The following is a 23,289-nucleotide window of genomic DNA, read 5'->3' as shown; positions in this document are numbered from 1 at the left end:
CCCGTCACCCATCAGTGACCGCCAGCCATCACCCGTTACCCATCACCTGTCACCCATCAGTGACCGTCAGCCATCACCAATCACCTGTCACCTTTTAGTGACCGTCACCCATCACCAGTAACTGTCCGTGGCCTGTCACCCATCAGTGACCATCGCCTGTCACACCGTCATCACCGATCAGTGAACGTCAGCTGCCACCCATCGCACAGCCCATCAGTGACAGTCACCTGCCACCCGTCATGTCCAAAAGAGTATACAGCAGTGAGGAGGCGTTCCAGATCCTCTCCATGACCGATGAGAGCAACGGGGAGTTCTCACCAGATTCCAATTTGGATTCTGATTCAAGTTCGGCATTTGAACCAAATAGTGAATCGGCAAATGATTCGGAGGAAGAATGGGTCCCTCCCAAAAGGGCACGGCACTCTGGAAACCAGGATTATATTCCCAGGCCCAGTACCAGCGCTGCCACCACCAATAGGCCACAGGAACAAATTCCCAGGCCCAGTACCAGCGCTGTCGCCAGCGTTAGGCCCCGGGAACAAATGCCCAGTACCAGCGCTGCCGCCGGCGATAGGCCCCAGGAACATATGCCCAGACCCAGTACCAGTCCTGCCACATCACGCCTGAGTACCAGCACAGGAAATTCCAATCCAACTACTGGAGTGTCAAACCCCAAGAGCCAGGGCCTCTACATACATGCCAGATGGTCTTGCCAACCCAATATGGCTGCCTTCCAACTCGGCATCGCCAATTATTCCCCCGTTCACAGCACTGCCAGGTGTGCAGACCAACACCCAAAATTTCTCAGAGATTGATTTCTTTCATATGTTTTTGCCCGACACTATGCTGCAATTTATTGTGGACCAGACAAATTTGTATGCCCAGCAATATATTGCCAACAACCCCCAATCATCCTATGCCCGTCCTTTTGAGTGGAGAGATCTGAATTTGGAAGAGTTCAAAGTGTTTATGGGCCTCACCCTAAACATGGGGATTACAAAAAAAATGAAGGACATGCCTAGTGGTCCACCAACCCTATCCACAATATGCCCATTTATTCTGCCCTAATGTCCAGGTCCCGATACAAGATGATAATGCACTTTCTTCACTTCAGCGACAACACCCAGTGCCCTCCCCACAATCATCCAAATTACGACAAGTTATACAAGATTCGCCCACTGATAAATTTCTTTTCTCAACAATTTGCAGAACTCTATGTCCCCGATCAGAATATTTGCGTCGATGAGTCCCTGGTACCCTTTTCTAGGAATAAAGCAGTATATTCCTAGCAAAAGGGCCAGATACGGAGTAAAGTTATACAAGCTATGTGAGAGAGCCACAGGATATTTGTATGCGTTCCGCATGTATGAAGAAAAAGATTCCCAGCTCCAGCCCCCTGAGTGCCCGGCCTACATGGGCACAACTGGAAAGATTGTATGGGACCTGGCATACCCACTTCTAAACAAAGGATATCACATTTATGTTGACAACTTTTACACCAGCCTGCCCCTTTCCAAACACTTATATACTGCAAAAACCCTGGCCTGTGGAACCTCCAGAAAAAATAGAAAGGGCTTCCCACAATCTTTAGCGAACAAAAAGCTGCGAAGGGGGGAAAGGGCATCATTGAGATGCAACGAAGTGCTGGCCTTGAGGTGGAAGGATAAGAGGGACGTGCACATGATGTCCACCATCCATGAAGACACTGCAATTGAGGTACAAAGAAGACAAGGTCCCATTGAAAAGCCAACATGTGTCCAAGATTATAATCTCTACATGGGGGGGGGGTAGATTTTAGCGATCAAATGATTCAGCCCTATTTGTCAATAAGAAGGTCCCGATTCTGGTATAAGAAGGTAGCAATTTATCTCATCCATTTGGCCATTTACAATTCCTACGTAGTCTACACCAAATCCATTGAAAGACCCGCCCCCTTCCTAAAATTCATAGAAGAAGTTGTCACGTCCCTCATCTATCACCAAAGACCCCCCCAGAAGACCTTCGCTCTGAGGCTGTTTGCTGACTCCATGAGCGCCACTTCCCCTTCAGCATTCCACCATCTGAAGCAGGCCGAAGACGGCAAAAAAAATGTCGCTTGTGCACCAAAAGAGGATTTAGAAAAGATATCAGCTACCATTGTCCCCAGTGTCCCTCCCAACCTGGCCTTTGCATTGGTGAATGCTTCCAACTTTATCATACATCCATAAAATATTAGCCCATATTTTTAACCATTTCCCCATTTTCATCATCTGTGCTGACCATTTTCCATTCTTTCCCAAATAACCATGCCACTGCATTCCATGTGAACTGACCCTGACCTGTTTTTTGACTATGCCTCTGCCTACCGTTTGGACTGCTTTCATGTGAACTGACCCTGGCCTGTTTTGTGACTATGCCTCTGCCTACCGTTTGGACTGCCTCCACGTGAACTGACCCTGGCCTGTTTTATCAACTACTCTACTGCCTACCGCTTGGACTGCTTACATGTGAACCGACCCTGGCCTGTTTTATGGACTATGCTTTTGCCTACCGCTTGGACTGATCTGTTGCCCTGCTACTGTAGTACACAGGGGTCTCACATATGTGAGGCGCTCCAGAATTGTTTTTCCGGTTGGAGAAAACAATTATTTTTGTTTTCTCCGGGTTTTGGAATTAGGGTCTGGAGTCCGGAGGCTTCATAGAGATTTGGGTGGGTCGAAGCCTCTACCCCTGTGCCCCTGTGCACAGGTCTTACCTGATTGTGGCCCTCAGCCTGCTGCTGACTTACTGCCACCATGCCCATACCTGTCGCATGAATGGACCACACCGCTACCTGGACTATTCAAATAATTAGCTGTAGCAGGAGGCAGTATGTTTATGAAGGGCTGGAGAGCGGTACAATAATGAGTGTCTGCAGTTAACAGTGTACCAGGACCAATATTATGGCTGTGCTGGCTGTCTCTGCCTGGATAATTTCTATGGACTGTGCTGTGCCGACTATAGACAATATTCCTGCCTGCTGCCTGGATATTGCTGTCGCTAAGCACCTCCCTGCCTGCTGCCTGGACCAGTGCTCTCCTCAGTGGATACTACTAAAAGCACAGGTAATGCTTTTTTTTTACCCTTTCTGCAATAGAATTTATTTTGGATTGTAATTCTTGGTATGTGCATGCTATGTGTTAGAAATATGAAGGGTTTTCAAAAATGATAGGTTGCCAGGAAATTATATATGTCATTTATGCTCCTAGAACGCCGGATGGTGCTACTTGGATGTTGGGCCTCTGTATGTGGCCAGGCTGTGTAAAAGTCTCACACATGTGGTATCGCCATACTCAGGAGGAGTAGCAGAATGTATTTTGGGGTGTCATCTTTGCTACGTACATGCTATGTGTTGGAAATATCTGATAAATAGACAACTTTGTGTAAAAAAAATGCGTTTTCATTTTTTTCCACATTTTCCAAAAACTTCTGGAAAAAAATGAACCGTTCAAAAGACTCATTATGCCTCATAGATTATACGTTAGGGTGTTTGCTTTCCAAAATGGGGTCATTTTGGGGGCAATTCCATTGTCCTGGTGCTCCAGGGCCTTCAAAAATGCAATAGGTGGTTGAGAAATGAGATGTGTCATTTATGCTCGTAGATCGCCTGATGGTGCTACTTCAATGTTGGGCCTTTGTATGTGGCCACGCTGTGTAAAAGTCTCACACATGTGGTATCGCTATACTCAGGAGGAGTAGCAGAATGTATTTTGGGATGTCATCTTTGCTACGTACATGCTATGTGTTGGAAATATTTGATAAATGGACAACTTTGTGTAAAAAAAAATGCGTTTTCATTTTTTTCCACATTTTCCAAAAACTTCTGGAAAAAAATGAACCGTTCAAAAGATTCATTATGCCTCAAAGATTATACGTTGGGGTGTTTACTTTCCAAAATGGGGTCATTTTGGGGGCAATTCCATTGTCCTGGTGCTCCAGGGCCTTCAAAACTGTAATAGGTGGTTGAGAACTGAGATGTGTCATTTATGCTCGTAGAACGCATGGAGATGCTACTTCAATGTTGGGCCTTTGTATGTGGCCAGGCTGTGTAAAAGTCTCACACATGTGGTATCGCCATACTCAGGAGGAGTAGCAGAATGTATTTTGGGGTGTCATCTTTGCTACGTATATGCTATGTGTTGGAAATATCTGATAAATGGACAACTTTGTGTAAAAAAAATGCGTTTTCATTTTTTTCCACATTTTCCAAAAACTTCTGGAAAAAAATGAACCGTTCAAAAGACTCATTATGCCTCATAGATTATACGTTGGGGTGTTTGCTTTCCAAAATGGGGTCAGTTTGGGGGCAATTCTATTGTCCTGGTACTCCAGGGCCTTCAAAAGAGATGTGTCATTTAGGCTCGTAGAACGCATGAAGATGCTACTTCAATGTTCGGCCTTTGTCTCACATATGTGGTATCGCCATACTCAGGAAGAGTAGCAGAATGTATTTTGGGGTGTAATTTGTTGTATGCATATGCTCTGAGAGAGAAATAACCTGTTAATATGACAATTTTGTAAAAAAATTAAAAAAAAAAAATCTTCATTTTGCAAAGAATTGTGGAAAAAAATTACAACTTAAAAAAATTCACCATGCTACTTACTTAATACCTTGGAATGTCTACTTTCTAAAAAGGGGTCATTTAGGGGGTATTTGTACTATTCTGACTTGTTAGTGTCCCAAGAAATGAGATAGACCATCAGTACATCTGTGTGATCAGATGTGATCAATTTTCAGTGATTGGCACCATAGTTTGTAGACTCTATAACTTTCACAAAGATCAAATAATTTACACTAATTTGAGTTATTTTTACCAAAGATATGTAGCAGTATAAATTTTGGCCAAAATTTATGAAGAAAAATTACTAATTTGCAAAATTTTATGACAGAAACAAAGAAAAAGGCATTTTTTTCACAAAATTTACGGACTTTTTTATTTATAGCACAAAAACGAAAAAAACCACTAGTGATTAAATACCACCAAAAGAAAGCTCTATTTGTGTGAAAAAAAGGACGCAAATTTCATATGGGTATAGTGTTGCATGACTGAGTAATTGTCATTCAAAGTGTGAGAGCGCTGAAAGCTGAAAATTGGTCTGGGCAGGAAGGGGGTGTAAGTGCACTGTATTGAGGTGGTTAAGCTAAAACAACCCCCGATATCACTATATATATATATATATATATATATATATATATATATGTAAATAAATAAATGTAGCACTATGTGTAAAAATATATATAAATATAAAGTGCAAATCTCTAAAATAAATAAATCCTACATATAAATGAATAGTCCATAAAATGAAAAAATGAAGAAATAAAACATGAAAAACTCTTCTTGTGATCAGTGTATCCACACAATTCCACCACAGTGATTGTTCGTCCTCAAAAGGAGTGCACACCACCACCAGTAAAAATGCGCACTCACCTCCCAGATGAGTCAAAACTCATATGCGGATCTCCCCACGAGCTCTTTGCTCTTACTTCCTCTTCCCAATCAATGGTGGTAATCCAGATGGCTCTTTTCTTAATGGTAACTCTGCTCATTAACATCCAAAGAAACAAATCATCTCCCAGCTTGGCTCAAGATTCCATGAGTTCAGGACATGTAAATAATAATTATAGAGACCATAGTGTTCTCCGTATACAAATTTATTCAAAGCCCCCAAACAGACAAGTTGCACTTACAAGATAAAAACTTTTAAAATCACATATAAGCCTCCAGAGTAGCACCGTCGTGTCCACATGCACAGTGCCTGGCTGGATGTCACTACTAGACGCGTATCGGCCAATCACAGGCCTTCCTCAGTGTATGTGTATATATATATATATATATATATATATATATATATATATATATATATATATATATATATATATATATATATATTGTACAGTGGAACCTCGGATTACGAGCATAATCCGTTCCAGAAGTATGCTCATAATCCAAAGTACTCGCATATCAAAGCTAGTTTTCCCATTGAGGTCAATGGAAACTAAAATGTTCCGCATTGACTTCAATGGGATGCAATACCGTATGCGACCAGAGGCGGGGGGGCGCCGGAGAGCCTCAGAAACAGCCGAAAAGGCCCGAGGACACCTCGGCTGACCTCGGCAAACCTCGGAAAAAACGTCCTACCCGAGATTTGCTGAGGTCAGCCGTGCTGTCCTCGGGCCTTTCCGTGCATTTCCGATCGGCAACGTTCGGCTCTGCTCAGCTCCCCCCACCTCAGGCCAAAAGCGGTACTGCACACCGCTTTGGCCTGAATCATGCTCGTTTTGCGAGACAACACTCACAAACTGAGTTATGCTTTCTAAAAATACAGTGCTCGTATTGCGAAACGCTCGTTAACTGCGTTACTCGCAATCCGAGGTTCCACTGTATACATTTTTTTTAAACCTGCAAAGAAAAAAATCTTAAATCACCATAATTTTCCTTTTATATTATAGGTTGAATTGCTGCCCAAGAGGAGGCACAAGGGGCAGGAGGAAATGATTGGCCACGGAGCGAACATCCAAATTTAGAACACCCTGTGTTTTGGGAGCTCTGGAAAATAACACTGAGGTTCCTCCTTACAGTTTTACATGACTGAAAACAAAACAGGTACACTTTAATGTACTAGATTTTCACAGATGGAAAAAAGTAGAATACCATACAACAAATAGAAAAAAAAATCCAGATAAACAGGCCATAAATAGCATTTTTTACCTGCAAAAAGTGTCAGAAAGGAAACATGATAGTTAGCTATGTAGTTATAGTCAATGAAAATCACTCTGTAATTGTGTGGACTTATAATTTATTCAATTAACTATTGACAGACCCCTGCCAGACGCTGGAGCTAGGTGACATAATTAAAACGAATATGTTTATTTTTCCTCCACAGCGTGCCCTTCCTGGAAAAAAAAATGATGCAGAATTTGAATATATAGGCTGAATTTGCCTGTCTTCTATTTTAATTTCCCCCCTTTATACTATCATTAAATACAAGAGTTAGTTGCCCCAGCAACATGTCAGAACAATTACATAACGAACATCCATTGCTCAAAGAGTTTGTGTCATTCTCTCCTATTCTTTTTCTTCTTCCCTCGTTTTAGCGGTTGGTCCTGGCGCATTCAGAGCCTGATGTGAAGTTTCAGCTGATATGCATTTGTTACAAGAAATTTAAAATGGGATCTCTAGTTTATTTCTGGAATTATGTATGTCATTTAAAAAAATAAATAATAAAATAATTTCAGGGAACATATTGTGCTGGTACATTTCCTAAGGCTGGGTTCACACCGCAGTTCCGGTTCTTTCCCGTTCACCGTTTCAGGTCCGATTTCAGTCTGAATTTTTGGCAGGATTCAGACCTGAAAGGGACCAGAAGACGCACAGGACTCCTGTGCAATTCACACCGGTGCCGCTCCAGAAATTTGTGAACCGGCCCCATAGACAGCCGGTCACAATCTACTGAGATGTGAATTGGATGCGGGGAAAACCACATCCAATTCACAATAGTGTGAACCCAGCCTCAAGTGAACCTGTCAGATTTTAAATTATATATGTTGTAAACTAACAATATAATTGAAGAGCCCATTCTGAAAAGTAGATAAGTCGTTTTCAATGCTGGTATCTGGGTGTAGGTGCGAAGCATGATTATTTAGGCCCCATTTACACCTCAGCAATTTGAAGCTTGACGCTCCAAAATGCTGGAGGAGAAAAAAATCAATTATTCTCTATGGGGTTGGTTCATATCTCTACTCCAAGTTGCCTGAAGCTCAAAAAAGTTCTGGAGCTTTTCTTGTAGCTCAAATTTGGCAGATTTGCACGTTTGTACTCCCATAGAAATGAATGGAAATGTATGATTTGCCAATTTTTGTGCGCTTTTGCGCATTGTCATGTGTTTTTGCATGATTTTCCACAAAATGATAAAAATTCAATTTTTTATTGTATAAATTGTTAATATGTAATATACTCCCATCTACCTTAAAGGGGTTGTAAACCCTCGTGTTTTTTCACCTTTCCTATGCATTAAGGTGAAAAACCACCTGGCAGTGATCGCCCCCCCCCCCCCCCAGCCCCCCCGCTTTACTTGGAATTTCCCTGGAATTTCCCTTGGCAGAGACAAGCTCTTCCTCTGCCCGGGGTTCTCGGCTCTTGATTGGATAGATTGATAGCAGCACAGCCATTGGCTCCCACTGACGTGGCACCGGGGGGCGGGGCTGAGTCCGGCATTCTGCGTCTATGGACGCAAATGCTGGACTCGGGAGAGTGCCCGCAAGATAACCCCACGGGAGAGCGCTTTTCCTAGGGGGTTATACGATGGGGAGGAGCTACCAGGGCCGCCAGGGGACCCTAGAAGAGGATGATCGGGGCCACTCTGTGCAAAATGAACTGCACAGTGGAGGTAAGTAACATGTTTGTTATTTAAAAAAAAAAAATCAAAGCTTTACAATCACTTTAAACTGAACATTGTCTGACTGCTCAAATGTATATTTGGTATATCTGCATTTGTCACTGCTGTATCAACTCCATCTGTAGCCAAGTTCACATTATTTTGATGTTTATTTAGCCTTTGAGTCTTACCTAAATTATGGGTTCCCTTATCTCTACAATTTTGGCCTTTTTGTCCTCTTGCCGTTTGATTGTGGTGTGAAAAGTTCTGCTCTGCTACCCTGTTTCCCCGAAAATAAGACCTAGCGTGATTGTCGGTGATGGCTGCAATATAAGCCCTGCACCCCAAATAAGCCCTAGTTAGAGTCCTTGTAGGTCTGATTTTCAGGGTAGGGCTTACTTTTGGGGAAACAGCGTAGGGCTTATTTGGGGGGTAGGGCTTATATTGCAGCCATCACTGACAATCACGCTAGATCTTATTTTCGGGGAAACAGGGTAGCTGTGTGCCTGACATTACCTCCTGATTGATTATTTGCCAGATTCCATCCACACCCAACACAGTATAAGGTCTTCTTTATGGGGGAACACATGCAGGGTGTTCTTCCAAAGAAGTGGGGTTCTTTAACCACTTCAGTACAGGGCACTTATACACCTTCCTGCCCAGACCAATTTTCAGTTTTCAGCGCTGTCGCAGTTTGAATGACAATTGCGTGGTCATACAACACTGTACCCAAACTAAATTTTTATCATTTTGTTCCCACAAATAGAGCTTTCTTTTGGTGGTATTTGTTCACATCTGCGGTTTTTATTTTTTGTGAAACAAATAAAAAAAGACCGAAAATTTTGAAAAAAATAAAAGTTTTGCTTTTGTTCTTGTTTAAAAATTTTGTAAATAAGTAAGTTTTCTCTTTCACTGATGGGCACTTATAAGGCGGCACTGACAGGCACTCATAAGGCGGCAGCGATGAGGTGGCACCAATGAGCGGGCACTGACGGGCACTGACGATGGGCACTGATATGCGGCACTGATGGGCACTGGTAGGTGGCACTGATGGGTGGCACTGATATGCAGCACTGATGGGCATTGATAGGCGGCACTGATGGGCACTCATGGGTGGCACTGAGTGGCACTGGTGGGCACTGATGGGCACTGATAGGCGACAGTGATGGGCACTGATAGGCTGCAAAGATGGGTTTTTATGGGTGGCACTGATGGGCACTGATAGGTGGCACTGCTGGGCACTGATGGGCACTGATAGGCGGCACTGATGGGCACTGATACGCGGCACTGATACACGGCACTGATAGGCATCCCTGGTGGCACTGGCAGTGGTAGGTATTGGAGTGGGCACTGATTGGCAGCTGCCTGGGCATTGATTGGCAGCTGCCTTTGCACTGATTAGTTTTTCCCTGGGGGGCTAGGAGGCATACCTGGTGGTCCAGTGTGGCTGGTTTCCCTGGTGGTCCTGGGCGGCTTCCCTGGTGGTCCTGGGTAGGGTCCGAGGGGGGGCTGTGCTGATAAACAATCAGCACAGACCCCCCCTGTCAGGAGAGCAGCCGATCGGCTCTCCTCTACTCGCGTCTGTCAGACGCGAGTGAGGAAAAGCCGATCACCAGCTCTTCCTATTTACATCGTGATCAGCCGTGATTGGACACGGCTGATCACGTGGTAAAGAGTCTCTGTCAGAGACTCTTTACCTAGATCGGTGTTGCGGGGTGTCAGACTGACACCCCGCAACAACGATCACCACGATGCACGCCCCCGGGGGCGCACAGCGGCTCAATATCCTGAGGATGTCATATGACCACTTTGCCGCCGTCATTCTGCTATATGGCGGGCGGCAAGTGGTTAAATAAGTGGCACTTCTGCTCTTGCACAAAGCAAACATCAACAGCAGACTACTTTAAAAAACACCAGACTGCAGGTGACCTCATTTCCAAACCATCTCACCTTCCTCTCTAAAACATGCACTCTTTACCTCTCCTTTTCACAATTGCAGCCTCTCTCCTCAAGCTCTCTTTTCTTCACCCCTCTTTTCCACCCCACAATCTGTACATCACCCTCACTTCTTCCCTCTTACTATTACTGCACTCATCACCTCTTTCTAACTCTAAGCTCATATGCTAACAAACCCCCCAGGATGCTGAAACATGTCCCCTCATACAAATCGTATTCTCATTATACCTCCCTCACTCTTCTGCTTCTCCTAACCTCTGGAGATATTTCCCCAAACCCTGGGCCTCCCTTATTTAACTGTATCCAACACACCCATCACTATCACCCCACACCCTCTGGCAGTGGTTGCAATCTACGTAATTTAGTCTCAATTCCTCTTCCCAAAACCAACCTCTCCTTCTCTTGTGCCCTCGAATGCCTGCTTTGTCTGCAACAAACTGCTGTTCATGACCTCTGTCACTAATTCCTTTAATCTACTTGCTGTTACCGAAACCTGGCTCCATGAATCCGACACTTCTTCTCCCGCTTCCCTCTCCCACGGTGGCCTTCTCCCTCCCCCAGACCTAATGGATGCAAGGGAGGTGGAGTGGGATTCCTCCTATCCCCACAGAGCACCATCCAGGTTCTTCACTCTCCTCCCTCTCTTTCCCTCTCATCAATTAAAGCTCACTGTATACGTCTATTCTCTTCAACTTCCCTAAGAACTGCTGTGATCTACCAGCCCCCTGGACCATTATTGACTTTCCTTGATGAGTTTTCTGCCTGGCTACCCTACTTTCTCTCTTCTGAAATGCCCACAATCCTTCTTGGTGATTTCAACATCCCTGCTAATACAAACACTTCTGCTACTTCTAAACTTCTTAGTCTAACCTCCTCATTTGACCTTAAGCAATGGGTACAGGCTTCTACTCACTCACCCTTGACCTTGTATTCTCCTACCTATGCACTCCATGTAACTTCTCCAACAATCCTTGTCCTCTCTCTGACCACCATCTTATTAGTTTCTCTTGCTCCCTGTCTTCCACCACCCTTCCCTCCAATTGCCTAACCATCACCCGTAGAAAACTTCGCTGTTTCAACCCATCTCTCCTCTATTCTGCTACTGACCACCTCTATGACAAAATCTCACCCCTGTCCTGCCCCAACCAAGCCACTTCCATCTGCAATACATCCCTGTCCTTCACCCTGGACAAGCTTGCTCCCCTCACTACACACAGAATTGACCCCTACAACCCTGGCAAGCAGATGACACCAGAATTCTCAAAAAACGTAGTCATGCTCTTGAGCGTATGTGGCACAAGACTAAGTCTCTCAAAGATTTCAACCAATACAAAACTGCCCTCCAAAAATACTATTCTTTCCTCCACATTACCAAGCAGACTTATTTTACCACTCTTATTCCACCACCTCATCCAGTCTCCATCAACTCTTCTCTACCTTCAATTCTCTGCTTAGTCCTGTACCGCCTCCACCCATTGACTCACTCACTGCCCAGGAGATTGCTAATCAGTTAAAAAACAAGATTGACACAATTTGTGATGAAATCTTCACTCTACAGGTATCTCCCTAAGTTAGGACCCCATGTCAACAGATACATATTTGACACTCTGCTTAAAAATGCCTTCCTTGGACTCTACCTTAACAATCTACGGCCCTATTTCCCTGCTCCCTTTTTCCTCTTAACCCTTTGAATGCCTGGTTTACAACCAGCTGAGTGATCACCTCACTAAGAATAACCTTCTTGATCCCCTTCAATCTGTATTTCGCCCTCAAAACCCCACAGAAACTGCTCTTTTAAAACTCACAAATGACCTACTAAACGCAAAAACCAATGGACACTATTCTGTACTCCTACTTCTGGACCTTTCAGCTGCCTTTGATACAGTTGACCACCCCCTCCTTCTCAAAAAACTTTACTCCCTCGGTCTCCATGACTGTGCTTTTCAGTGGCTCTCATCCTACCTATCCCAACGCACCTTCAGTGTCACTTACAATTCTACTTCCTCCTCTCCTCTTCCCTTCTCTGTTGGGGTCCTCCAGGGTTCTGTTCTTGGACCTCTCCTATTTTCAATCTACACCTCTTCCCTGGGTCAGGTGATTGCCTCCCACGGCTTTCAATATCATTTCTATGCTGATGACACCCAACTCTATCTCTCCACACCTCAACTCACTCCATCAGTCTCCTCACGCATCACTAACTTACTAACAGACATATCTGTCTGAATGTCACACCACTTCCTCAAACTCAACTTGTCCAAAACCGAGCTCATAATATTTCCTCCCCCATATGCCTCTTCCCTTGACTTCTCTGTCAAGAGCAATGGCACAATCATCCACCCATCCCCACATGCCAGGGTGCTAGGTGTTATCCTGGACTCCGAACTCTCCTTTTGGCCCCACATCCAATCGTTCTCCAAAGCTTTCCGCCTCAACCTCTGCAACATCTCTAAACTATGTCCCTTTCTAACCAATGAAACCACAAAGCTCCTGATTCACTCCCTGTTTTTTTTCTCGCCTTGACTACTGCAACTCCCTCCTCATTGGCTTACCTTTAAATAGACTATCCCCCCTTCAGTCCATCATGAATGTTGCTGCCAGACTTATCCATCTTACAAACCTCTCAGTGTCTGCTACCCCGCTCTGCCAATCCCTCCACTGGCTGCCACTTGCCCAACTAATTAAATTCAAAATTCTAACAATAAGTTACAAAGCCTTCCACAACTCTGCCCCCAGCTACATCACTCAAAATACCAACCTAATTATCCTCTTCGTTCCTCCCAAGACCTCCTGCTCTCTAGCTCCATCACCTCCTCCCATATCCGCCTCCAGGACTTCTCCGAGCCTCTCCCATCCTCTGGAATTCTCTACCCCAATCTGTCAGACTGTCTCCAAATCTATCCACTTGAAGCCTACCCTCCCTCCACCTAACAATTTCACTTTTTCATCAGCTCATCCCCCACAGCTATTACCCTTTTGTATCACTTGACCCTCCCTCCTAGATTGTAAGCTCTATAAAGTAGGGCCCTCTGAGTCCTCCTGTATTGAATTGTATTGTAAATGTACTGTCTGCCCTAATGTTGTAAAGCACTGCGCAAACTGTCTGCACTATATAAATCCTGTATAATAATAATAACTTCTAACCTAAAAAAAAATATAACATTTATTATTATAATTATTATTAATAATAAAAATAAACACCAGAACAAAATAGTAATAATAATAATAATAGTACTAATGTATTATTTATAATAATAACTTATTTATTTATTTTGTGTTAGATTTAGGGTGTTTTATTATTTTATTATTATTATTTTTTTTTTAAGGGTTAGGGATCGTTTATTTATTATTACACAGTATTCCTGTATTGTATTTATTATTTATTTATTTGTGTATATTATTTATACTTATTTATTTTGTGTTAGTTAAGATGTTTATTTATTATTTTTTTTTTTTAAGGGTTAGGGGTTATTAAATTATTATTACACAATATTGCTTTCTTGTATTTATTATTTATTTATGATTATTTTTATTTATTTGTGTATATATTTAACATTTATTTATTCTATTATTGTTGTTATTAGTAGAAGTAGAAGTAGCTTTAACACTGAATAAATAAATAGTATTAACACATAATAAATAATACAAAAATAATAATAAGACGATAAATAAAATATAAACTCCTAACCCAAACTCTAACCCCTAATCCTAACCGTAACCTAACTATAACTCTAACCCCTTACCCTAACAAAACAAAAAAATGAGCAATAATAAAAAAATAAAAGCTGATGGGATAGCTAAAAAAAAGCTGAAAAACCTAGCAACAAATGATGCAACAGATGATAGTTTTCTCTACCAGCAAATAAAAAATTGCCAAAGCTCAAAAATGCTGCAGAAAAAGCGCATTTTGCATTAAAGAGGAAGTAAATGTCCATCTTTAAATTTTACCTATAGGTAAGCCTATAATAAGGCTTACCTATAGGTAGTGTAAATATCTCCTAAACATGCACCATTTAGGAGATATTTACTTTACATGCAACCAGTGAAATTACTGGCGCATACACTCTGAAGGAATGGCCACCTGTGCTGTTCCTTTCAGAGCCCTTTACTGTGACCGGAGTCTTCCGTGGACCTGGAAGGAAGACGGGTGAAGATGGAAGCTGTCTCCAGCGATGACATTGCATCACTGGAAGGCTTCGTTTTCAGGTAAGTGTCACATAATGTGCTAGTATGAGATGCATACTAGCACATTATGCCTTTGCTTTACAAGTAAGAAAAAAAACGTGCAGCGGTTTACAACCACTTTAACTTGAGGGGTTAGGGTTACAAGTTATGGTTAGGGTAAGGGTAATTTTCTTGTGTTAGGTTACGTGGCATTATGGGTTCCGGTTAAGGATCAGTTTTAGGGGTTACGTTAATGTGAACCATGTATTAACCATACAAGCCTGCAAGAATAAATTCCTAACATGTCATAATATACAACTATCACTTTTCAAGCAGGCTCCACTTTTTTCATAATTGAGGGACCATTTAGACTTCTACGTTGCGGGAAAACATATACGTTATTGTGTGGTAACACATGCCATTCATTTTAAATTGAGCGCACAATGCAATGCACCTGCTTTACAGCACCCTGAAATACATGGCAATGTACAGTAGTGTGTTGTGTTATAATGAAGGGTCATGTCTGATTATCAGCACGTTACAGTGTATTGGCAGCCCATTCATTTCACTGGGGGTACCTTAATGCAACTCACGCTAAAGCACAAAATAACATGTTAAAGCACCTCAAAAATTAAATAGGACCTAAAAAGCAGTTCTTGACCTAGGTCACTGGCCTGGAGCTCGAGGGACTTGATTTGTAATGATAAAAGGTTTTTTTTAAAGACAAATTTTACTGCTCTATATAAGGGGTCTCCAAACTTTCTAAACAAAGGGCTGGTTTACTGTCCTGCAGACTTTAGGGGGGCCAGTGGGAGGAGAAAATGCCACAGCATCAGTGAAAGTAAACAATGTCTCAGCCTTGGTGGTCAGTGGGAGTAAGTAAATTGCATAGTGCCTGTGGTCAGTCAAAGGAGAAATAGTGCCCCATCGTTGGTGTAAGTCGGAGGAACAGTGCCCCATTGTTGGTGTCAGTGGGAGGAACAGTGCCCCATTGTTGATGTCAGTGGGAGGAATAGCCCTCCGTCATTGGTGTCGGTGGGCGGAATAGTACCCCACCGTTGGTTTCAGTGGGAGGAATAGTACCCTATCGTTGGTGTCAGAGAGAAATAGTGACCTGTCATTGGTGCCAGTGGGAGGAATGGTTCCCAATTGTTGGTGTCCATGGGAGGAATAGTGTGCCATCATTGGTGTCAGTAGAAGGAATAGGGTCTCACATCAGTGGGAGGAGTTTGTGTTTGTGGGAGGGAGTGTAATTATATTAAAACAATGTGAACACAGGGGTATCATACCGTATATAGTAGCAAAGAGGGAGAATGGATGTTGGGACTTTAAATATACCCCCATGTGCACAATTACATATAAACAAATACTAATAACATACAATATGTCTAAAAGATTTTTGTCTTTATTTAACACAATATAAAAAGCATATGTTGCTTAAAATATAGTACATTACAAACAAGTCTGTGCATAAGGTCTTCTATAATGGCCAACGCGTTTCGTGGATCATCCGCTTCGTCAGGACCAGTAGAATTAGGCACATCAAAATCAGTGACAGGCTGAAATACAGGAGACAGCGACTGTGCAGTACTTGTGTACAGGGACATATGCACTGCCCAGAGCACAGACTGTTAGCGGTATTAAACCAAACAACAAATTGTAATATATTGTAGCTTACCAATTCCTAAATGTGGTCAGTCTGTTATTTTTCATCTTCCTTTAAAAACTTCTGAACCATCAATGTACCGGTACCATTTTTTAGAGCCAACGGTTAGCTCTCTTGTAAAAGCAACCTTAGTGGCTAACTAGCTGCTGGATTGCTTTTACAAGTAGGTGTGGGGGGGGGGGATCACTGATCGTGGTAAAGAGCCTATAAAGTAGGCACTTTACCATGTGATCAGCTGTCTTATCACAGTGTGAACAGGAAATGCTGGTTATCGGTATTCCTCTCCTTATGATGACAGCGTGTGAGGAGAGGAGAGCCGGTAGGTGACATTCCTCAGCGGGGACATCTGCACTGATTATCAGTGCAGCCCCATCAGTGCCCATCAGTGCCACCCTTCAGTGATGCCTGGCAGTGCCAGTCGGTGCTTCCAAGCAGTACCCAACAGTGATGCCTGTCAGTGCCCATCAGTTCCGCCTATCAGGGCATATCAGTGCTGCCTATCAGTGCTGCATGTTAGTGCCTCCTCATCAGTGCCTATCATTGCCACCTATCTGTGCCCATAAAAGCTGCCAATCAGTGTCGCCTATCAATGTCCATCAGTGCTGCCCTTCAGCGCCCTGATTATCAGTGCAGCCCCATCAGTACTGCCCTTCATTGATGCCTGGCAGTGCCAGTTGGTGCTTCCAAGTAGTACCCAAAAGAGATGCCTGTCAGTGCCCATCAGTGCCCCTCATCAGTGTGGTCCATCAGTGCCCATCATTGCCTCCTATCAGTGCCTATCATTGCCGCCTATCCGTGCCCATAAGTGCTGCCCATCCGTGCCCAACAGTTCCACCTATCAGGGCATATCAGTGCTGCCCATCCGTGCCCATCAGTTCCGCCTATCAGGGCATATCAGTGCCTCCTCATCAGTGCCTATCATTGTCACCTATTCGTGCCCATAAAAGCTGCCAATCGGTGCCGCCTATCAATGCCCATCAGTGCTGCATATTAGTGCCACCTATCAGTGCCCATCAGTGAAGGAGAAAAATGACTTATTTACTACGTTTTATAACAGAAACTGATAAACTTTTATTTTTCAAAATTTTCTGCCTTTTTTTTAAGTTTGTTTAGCAAAAAAGAAAAAAAACCCAGTGGTGATTAAATACCACAAAACGAAAGCTCTATCTGTCCCCAAAACAATAATAAAAATGTCAGTCCCCTAATGCCCTCTGCAGCCTGACAAGTTCGTTTACTCTGTTGGCCCGTGTGGTTGACACTGATGGGAGGAAAGGGTTAACGGCTGAGTCCTTTAATTGAAGCCCCGCCCCTCCGCCGTAGTTCTGTCTCTTTCCGGACCTCCCATTGGTCGGCGCTCCTGCCACTCGCTCGTGTCAGCTCTGCTTCCTCTTTGAAAATGTTGCAAGTTTGGGAAGCGGTGAGGACTGGGTGAGATCCGGGCAGCGGAGGAGTGATCGGGACCGGGTGAGATCCGGGCAGCGGAGGAGTGATCGGGACCGGGAGAGATCCGGGCAGCGGAGGAGTGATCGGGACCGGGTGAGATCGGGCGATGGTGAAGGAGGAGATCTGCCAGTGACTGCACCGATCTGGATTTAGGAAGAAGTAGAAATCCGGTGATTGTAGAGGAGGGGATGAGGATGACCGGAGGAGCCCGCTGGGGTGTGCTGGTGACCTGAGCTGTGCTGGGCACGGATGGCAGAGTGAAGAGCTCCGGATCGCGGTGTGTCCGATCATGGGCACGGGAGTGTGCAGCAGGAGGCAGAAGAGTCTTCTCCATACCACCTTGTGCCTGCTGGCCGTGCTGGGACTGGGCGGCGGGCTCTACTTATATAACTACGTGCAGGACAAAGCCCGGAGCTCCGAGGTCCAGGCGATGAAATTCAAGCAGCAGCAAGAAACCTTGTCAGCCCAGCTACAGGGTAAGTACACCGTCCGGGGGGTGGGGGGGATTTGTAGTCTTAGTTGGTCTCTTGATGGCCAGCAAAGCTTTTAATTGAATTAGCACCCTCTGTGGCGTAAGGTCCTGAGCCCCCCCCCCCCTCTGTGGCGTAAGGTCCTGAGCCCCCCCCCCCTCTGTGGCGTAAGGTCCTGAGCCCCCCCCCCTCTGTGGCGTAAGGTCCTGAGCGCCCCCCCCCCCCTCTGTGGCGTAAGGTCCTGAGCGCCCCCCCCCCTCCTGTGGCGTAAGGTCCTGAGCGCCCCCCCCCCCCTCTGTGGCGTAAGGTCCTGAGCGCCGCCCCCCCCCCTCTGTGGCGTAAGGTCCTGAGCGCCGCCCCCCCCCCCTCTGTGACGTAAGGTCCTGAGCGCCGCCGCCCCCCCCCCTCTGTGACGTAAGGTCCTGAGCGCCGCCCCCCCCCCTCTGTGGCGTAAGGTCCTGAGTGCCCCCCCCCCTCTGTGGCGTAAGGTCCTGAGTGCCGCCCCCCCCCTCTGTGGCGTAAGGTCCTGAGCGCCGCCCCCCCCCCCCCTCTGTGGTGTAAGGTCCTGAGCGCCGCCCCCCCCCCCCCCTCTGTGACGTAAGGTCCTGAGCGCCGCCCCCCCCCCCTCTGTGGCGTAAGGTCCTGAGCGCCGCCCCCCCCCCTCTGTGGCGTAAGGTCCTGAGTGCCGCCCCCCCCCCTCTGTGGCGTAAGGTCCTGAGTGCCGCCCCCCCCCCTCTGTGGCGTAAGGTCCTGAGTGCCGCCCCCCCCCCTCTGTGGCGTAAGGTCCTGAGCGCCCCCCCCCCCTCTGTGGCGTAAGGTCCTGAGCGCCCCCCCCCCCGCCTCTGTGGCGTAAGGTCCTGAGTGCCCCCCCCCCTCTGTGGCGTAAGGTCCTGAGTGCCCCCCCCCCTCTGTGGCGTAAGGTCCTGAGTGCCGCCCCCCCCCTCTGTGGCGTAAGGTCCTGAGTGCCGCCCCCCCCCTCTGTGGCGTAAGGTCCTGAGCGCCGCCCCCCCCCCCTCTGTGGCGTAAGGTCCTGAGCGCCGCCCCCCCCCCCCTCTGTGACGTAAGGTCCTGAGCGCCGCCCCCCCCCCCTCTGTGGCGTAAGGTCCTGAGTGCCGCCCCCCCCCCCTCTGTGGCGTAAGGTCCTGAGCGCCCCCCCCCCTCTGTGGCGTAAGGTCCTGAGTGCCGCCCCCCCCGCCTCTGTGACGTAAGGTCCTGAGTGCCGCCCCCCCCCCCTCTGTGGCGTAAGGTCCTGAGTGCCGCCCCTCTGTGGCGTAAGGTCCTGAGCGCCCCCCCCCTCTGTGGCGTAAGGTCCTGAGTGCCGCCCCCCCGCCTCTGTGACGTAAGGTCCTGAGTGCCGCCCCCCCCCCTCTGTGGCGTAAGGTCCTGAGTGCCCCCCCTCTGTGGCGTAAGGTCCTGAGCGCCCCCCCCCCGCCTCTGTGGCGTAAGGTCCTGAGCGCCCCCCCCCGCCTCTGTGGCGTAAGGTCCTGAGCGCCCCCCCCCGCCTCTGTGGCGTAAGGTCCTGAGCGCCCATACCCCCCTCTGTGGCGTAAGGTCCTGAGCGCCCCCCCCCCTCTGTGGCGTAAGGTCCTGAGCGCCCATACCCCCCCCCTCTGTGGCGTAGGGTCCTGAGCGCCCTAAAGGGGATACAAAGTTTTCGAGGGGGTGGGGGAATATGTGAGCCGCCCTCATCCCTGGACTGCGCAGTCTACCCCCACTTATCAATAACCGGTGAGGGGCTCATTCAAACGGGCATTTAAAATGTCACATGTATAGCTTTCTACACATCAGAACACAGCACTGTGGGCACATCAGTGTCTACAATTGGGAGTGTGTGCCACATTTAGCATTGTACGGAAAAAAAGTAGGACACGGCGGCACCCAGCTCCGTACATATCTGCACATTTTTTGTGTAATGGAGTTTATGTACACATAGTCACTGGGTGCATCTAAACGCAAGTAGGTGCATATTTTAAGCACAATCGTTTAGCTGTGCCAGGGAGGACCCGCGTTCCATGCAGAAAATGCACACGTCTATGTGAATGAAGACATTTGAGGGGGAGAGCTTATCTTTGGTAAAGAGATGCCAACCTGTAGAACTCGGGTGCCATGACACAATCAGGATTAGACTGTAGAAAGCTGAATTTTGGGGGGGGGGGTTGATGCCCTTAACTCCCAGGTGCTGACAATATGCGGCCTTGGCATCGAGTGGCCACATATTTGCAGACACCGCTGTGCCGACGACATGCTCCCAGCACAGTTACTAGCGGCTAACAGAAAGCAAGAAGTGATTGGCAGCTTTCCGATCATGTTATCGCCATGACAGCCAATCACAGCGGTCACATGCTCATAAGCCCTGCCGCCAGCCATCTAAAACCCTCTAAAGGGCCAGGGGGCATTGGCGCAAATGGGTAAATTGACTTTAATGGCTCAATGTTTTTGACCTTCATGCACAAAGTTAAAACAAAAAAAAAACCCTTCTGGTGTACAAGAGCTGAGCTTCTCCTGGATCTCATATTCCTCATTGGCTAAGACATCAGTGGGAGCCATTGGCTCCCGCTACTGTCTATCACAGCCAGTGAGCCAATGAGAAGAGTGCAACAAAAAAAACCCCCCAGTATTTTCTACTTTGTTATAAAACATCCAATAAAATAATCAAAGAATCAAATTTCTTCATAAATTTAGGCCAAAATGTCTTCTGCTACATGCCTTTTTTTAGTAAAAAGAAAAATCTCAATGTGTGTGTATTTTCACAGCTTTGATGCTAACAAATTATAGTGTGACACTGATGGGGTGGTGGGCTATCTGACGCCTACAAACCTTATCTGGGAGGGTCACTAACTGACAATAATACAGTTATAATACTGCACACTGTCACCGAACTAATGACACTGGCTGGGAAGGGGTTAACATCTAGGGGCGTTAGTGTATTTAGGTTTTGTGCTGCCCTAGGCCTGACTAAACTCATGTACCCCCTAATTTAAATATGACCCACCCATTGCTGTTTAAGACCTGCCCTGAAATTTTCAAGTGGGGATACCAGTTCTGAGGGCCTGGTGGAGGGAGGGGCAATAGATTCCCTTCCCTAATTTGCATAGATTTCCTATCACTTCCTGTTTGGTTATGGGACAGGAAGTGAAGGGAAATCTCTGCAATGGGACAGGGATGGTAAAAATAAACTGACAGGGGCTATAACCCTCCCTTACTCTATCCAAAATGAAAAGGGGGGAGGGGGGGGGGAGTGTTGCCTATAGTTATAATTTAAGCACAAATTTCTGCTAATTTTATGATGAGGACTAAGAAGATATAACCATGCCAATGGTGCAGCAGAAAACATAGCACCATGAGGAAGGTTTGTGGTCCAGGATGATAGGACAGTCAAAATTAGAAGCCCCCCCCCACAGTTGCGGAATGCCGGCCGCCCGCATCCTGGAAGCAGTGTGGCCGCTTTATGGGGGTGCTAGACTAATTTGCCTCTCAGCTCAAGCCAGCGGGGACTCCTTTCATGCTGCCCCCCTGCAAAGTGCTGCCCTAGGCCTGGGCCTTGTCAGCCTAGGCCAGGATACATTGTTGTCTAGGGGCAATAAAGGGGTTAACTATGTGCCTTACAATGTGTAATGTGTGCTGATTTTACGTTACTATCTTGCTGGGTTATTATTATTTATTTATTTATTTTTTTTTCTCCCTGATTTTTCAGGGAGAAGAAACAGCCAGATTGCTGGTCACAGTACACAGAGTTCTGTGATTGTGTAAACCTACAACTGTGTGTGGTTTGCCCCCCCAGTGATCAGCCCATTTCAGCCAAAACAAGTTTGTGACAATGCCCCCTGCTGACCCAAGCTGTGACTGGACACCGCACCTAATTTCATTCATTTGACAAAAAAACAGGCGTTAGGAGGGAGCAGTACAACCACTGGTCTTCTGCCCTCTGAACAGTAATCCACAGATCGCTTTGGAGAGGGCCAGTAGAGAATTGTACTCTTAGGCCCCTTTCACACGATCGGACCTTTCAGGTCCGCCTGTCAGTTTTGACGGCGGACCTGAACGGCGCTCCATGCTAGTCTATAGAGCGACGGATGTCAGTGGTGACGTGTCCGTTGACATCTGACCCGGTCCGATCCGCTAAAAGCAGACGTTCAGATCCGTCGCTATCGGATCGGGTGAGATCTGATGAAAACTGACATGCTGTCCGTTTTCGTCTGATCTCTCCTTAGCAACCAGCGGCGCTCGACAAGCCCCTTCCCGCTCAGTGAGCAGAGAGGGACCTGTCATCCGCCGGCTCAGCGGAGATCAACAGAGAGATCTCCCGCTGAGCCGGCGGATCGAGGCGGACTCCGTAGAAGCGGATCCGCCTCGTGAGAATGAGACCTAACACATGGGCTTAGAGACGCAGCAAAAACAAGTGTTTTCGTGTGTGTGGGTTTGTGTTTTTTTTTTTTTTTTTTCTCCCCTCTTCTCCCCCCCCCCCCCCCCCCCCCCTCCTCACCCAACGTGCCTTGCCTTCATGCTAGATAATTAAAACAATGGCAGGCAGATGGGACCGTGTACACCTGGAGCCTCTATTGAATTGCAGTGCTTCATACACGAGCCCTGAATGTGTCTTTTTGTGTTCACAGCACGTTTGTCACATTTACAGCATTCATGTCTCCTTGTCACAAAACTTGGAAACCAGAGGTGGTGTTAGGGTAGCCTTGTTATGTGTTGTAGCTGCACCAACCCGTTTTTGTCATTTTTACCGCAATTCTAAGACTATGTGTAAGAGGCAGGATGTGTCCACCCTCTGCCCACCGACCACATTATTTATTTTAAAGTGGTTGTAAACCTCGGGCATGAAATATGAACAAAGCACACCCCTCTATAGTGTGTACTTGTCTCAATAGAGAGGGTGTCATTACTGTCTGCTGCTTCATTCCTCTGGTATCCGCATGAATCTCTTCTGACAGGTTTTCCTGACACCAAGAGAGAGATGGTGACAGGGGAGGGACTTCTAGCAGATTGCCAGCATCAGCTCTGTTCCTGTGTGGAGGGGGTGCCTCTTCCCTCCAATCAGCTCTCAGACCTCTCCTCACTGAGCTCTGTACTGTGTAACTTCAGCTCTCCACTTTTTTTTTTTTTTTGTGAACTCTTAGACAAGCTTTATAAATTCAGCACTTTAAACAGATGTAAAGAAGAGAAGACTGCAGATAGACAGATACAACTTGT

General features: G+C 46.2%; 1 protein-coding gene across 7 annotated transcripts in view; it reads left to right on the top strand.

Moving 5' to 3' along the window:
* Positions 1–17,487: 17,487 nt before the first annotated feature.
* LOC141111009 (uncharacterized) overlaps positions 17,488–23,289 on the top strand; it is a 201,888-nt gene continuing 196,086 nt past the window's right edge. For 2 of the 7 annotated variants that reach the window (XM_073602902.1, XM_073602900.1), the window contains exon 1: positions 17,488–18,096. In XM_073602902.1, coding sequence (XP_073459003.1) covers positions 17,910–18,096 — 187 coding nt within the window. In that variant the 5' untranslated portion in view covers positions 17,488–17,909. The remainder of the gene's footprint in view (positions 18,097–23,289) is intronic. The other 5 variants (XM_073602898.1, XM_073602899.1, XM_073602904.1 and 2 more) reach the window with 3 other exon arrangements.

This window comes from Aquarana catesbeiana, linkage group LG10 (genome assembly GCF_042186555.1).
Source record: "Aquarana catesbeiana isolate 2022-GZ linkage group LG10, ASM4218655v1, whole genome shotgun sequence".
NCBI classification, from domain to species: Eukaryota; Metazoa; Chordata; class Amphibia; order Anura; family Ranidae; genus Aquarana; species Aquarana catesbeiana.
The sequence above is the reverse complement of the archived record's forward strand: the minus strand, read 5'-3'. Positions and strand labels throughout refer to the sequence as shown.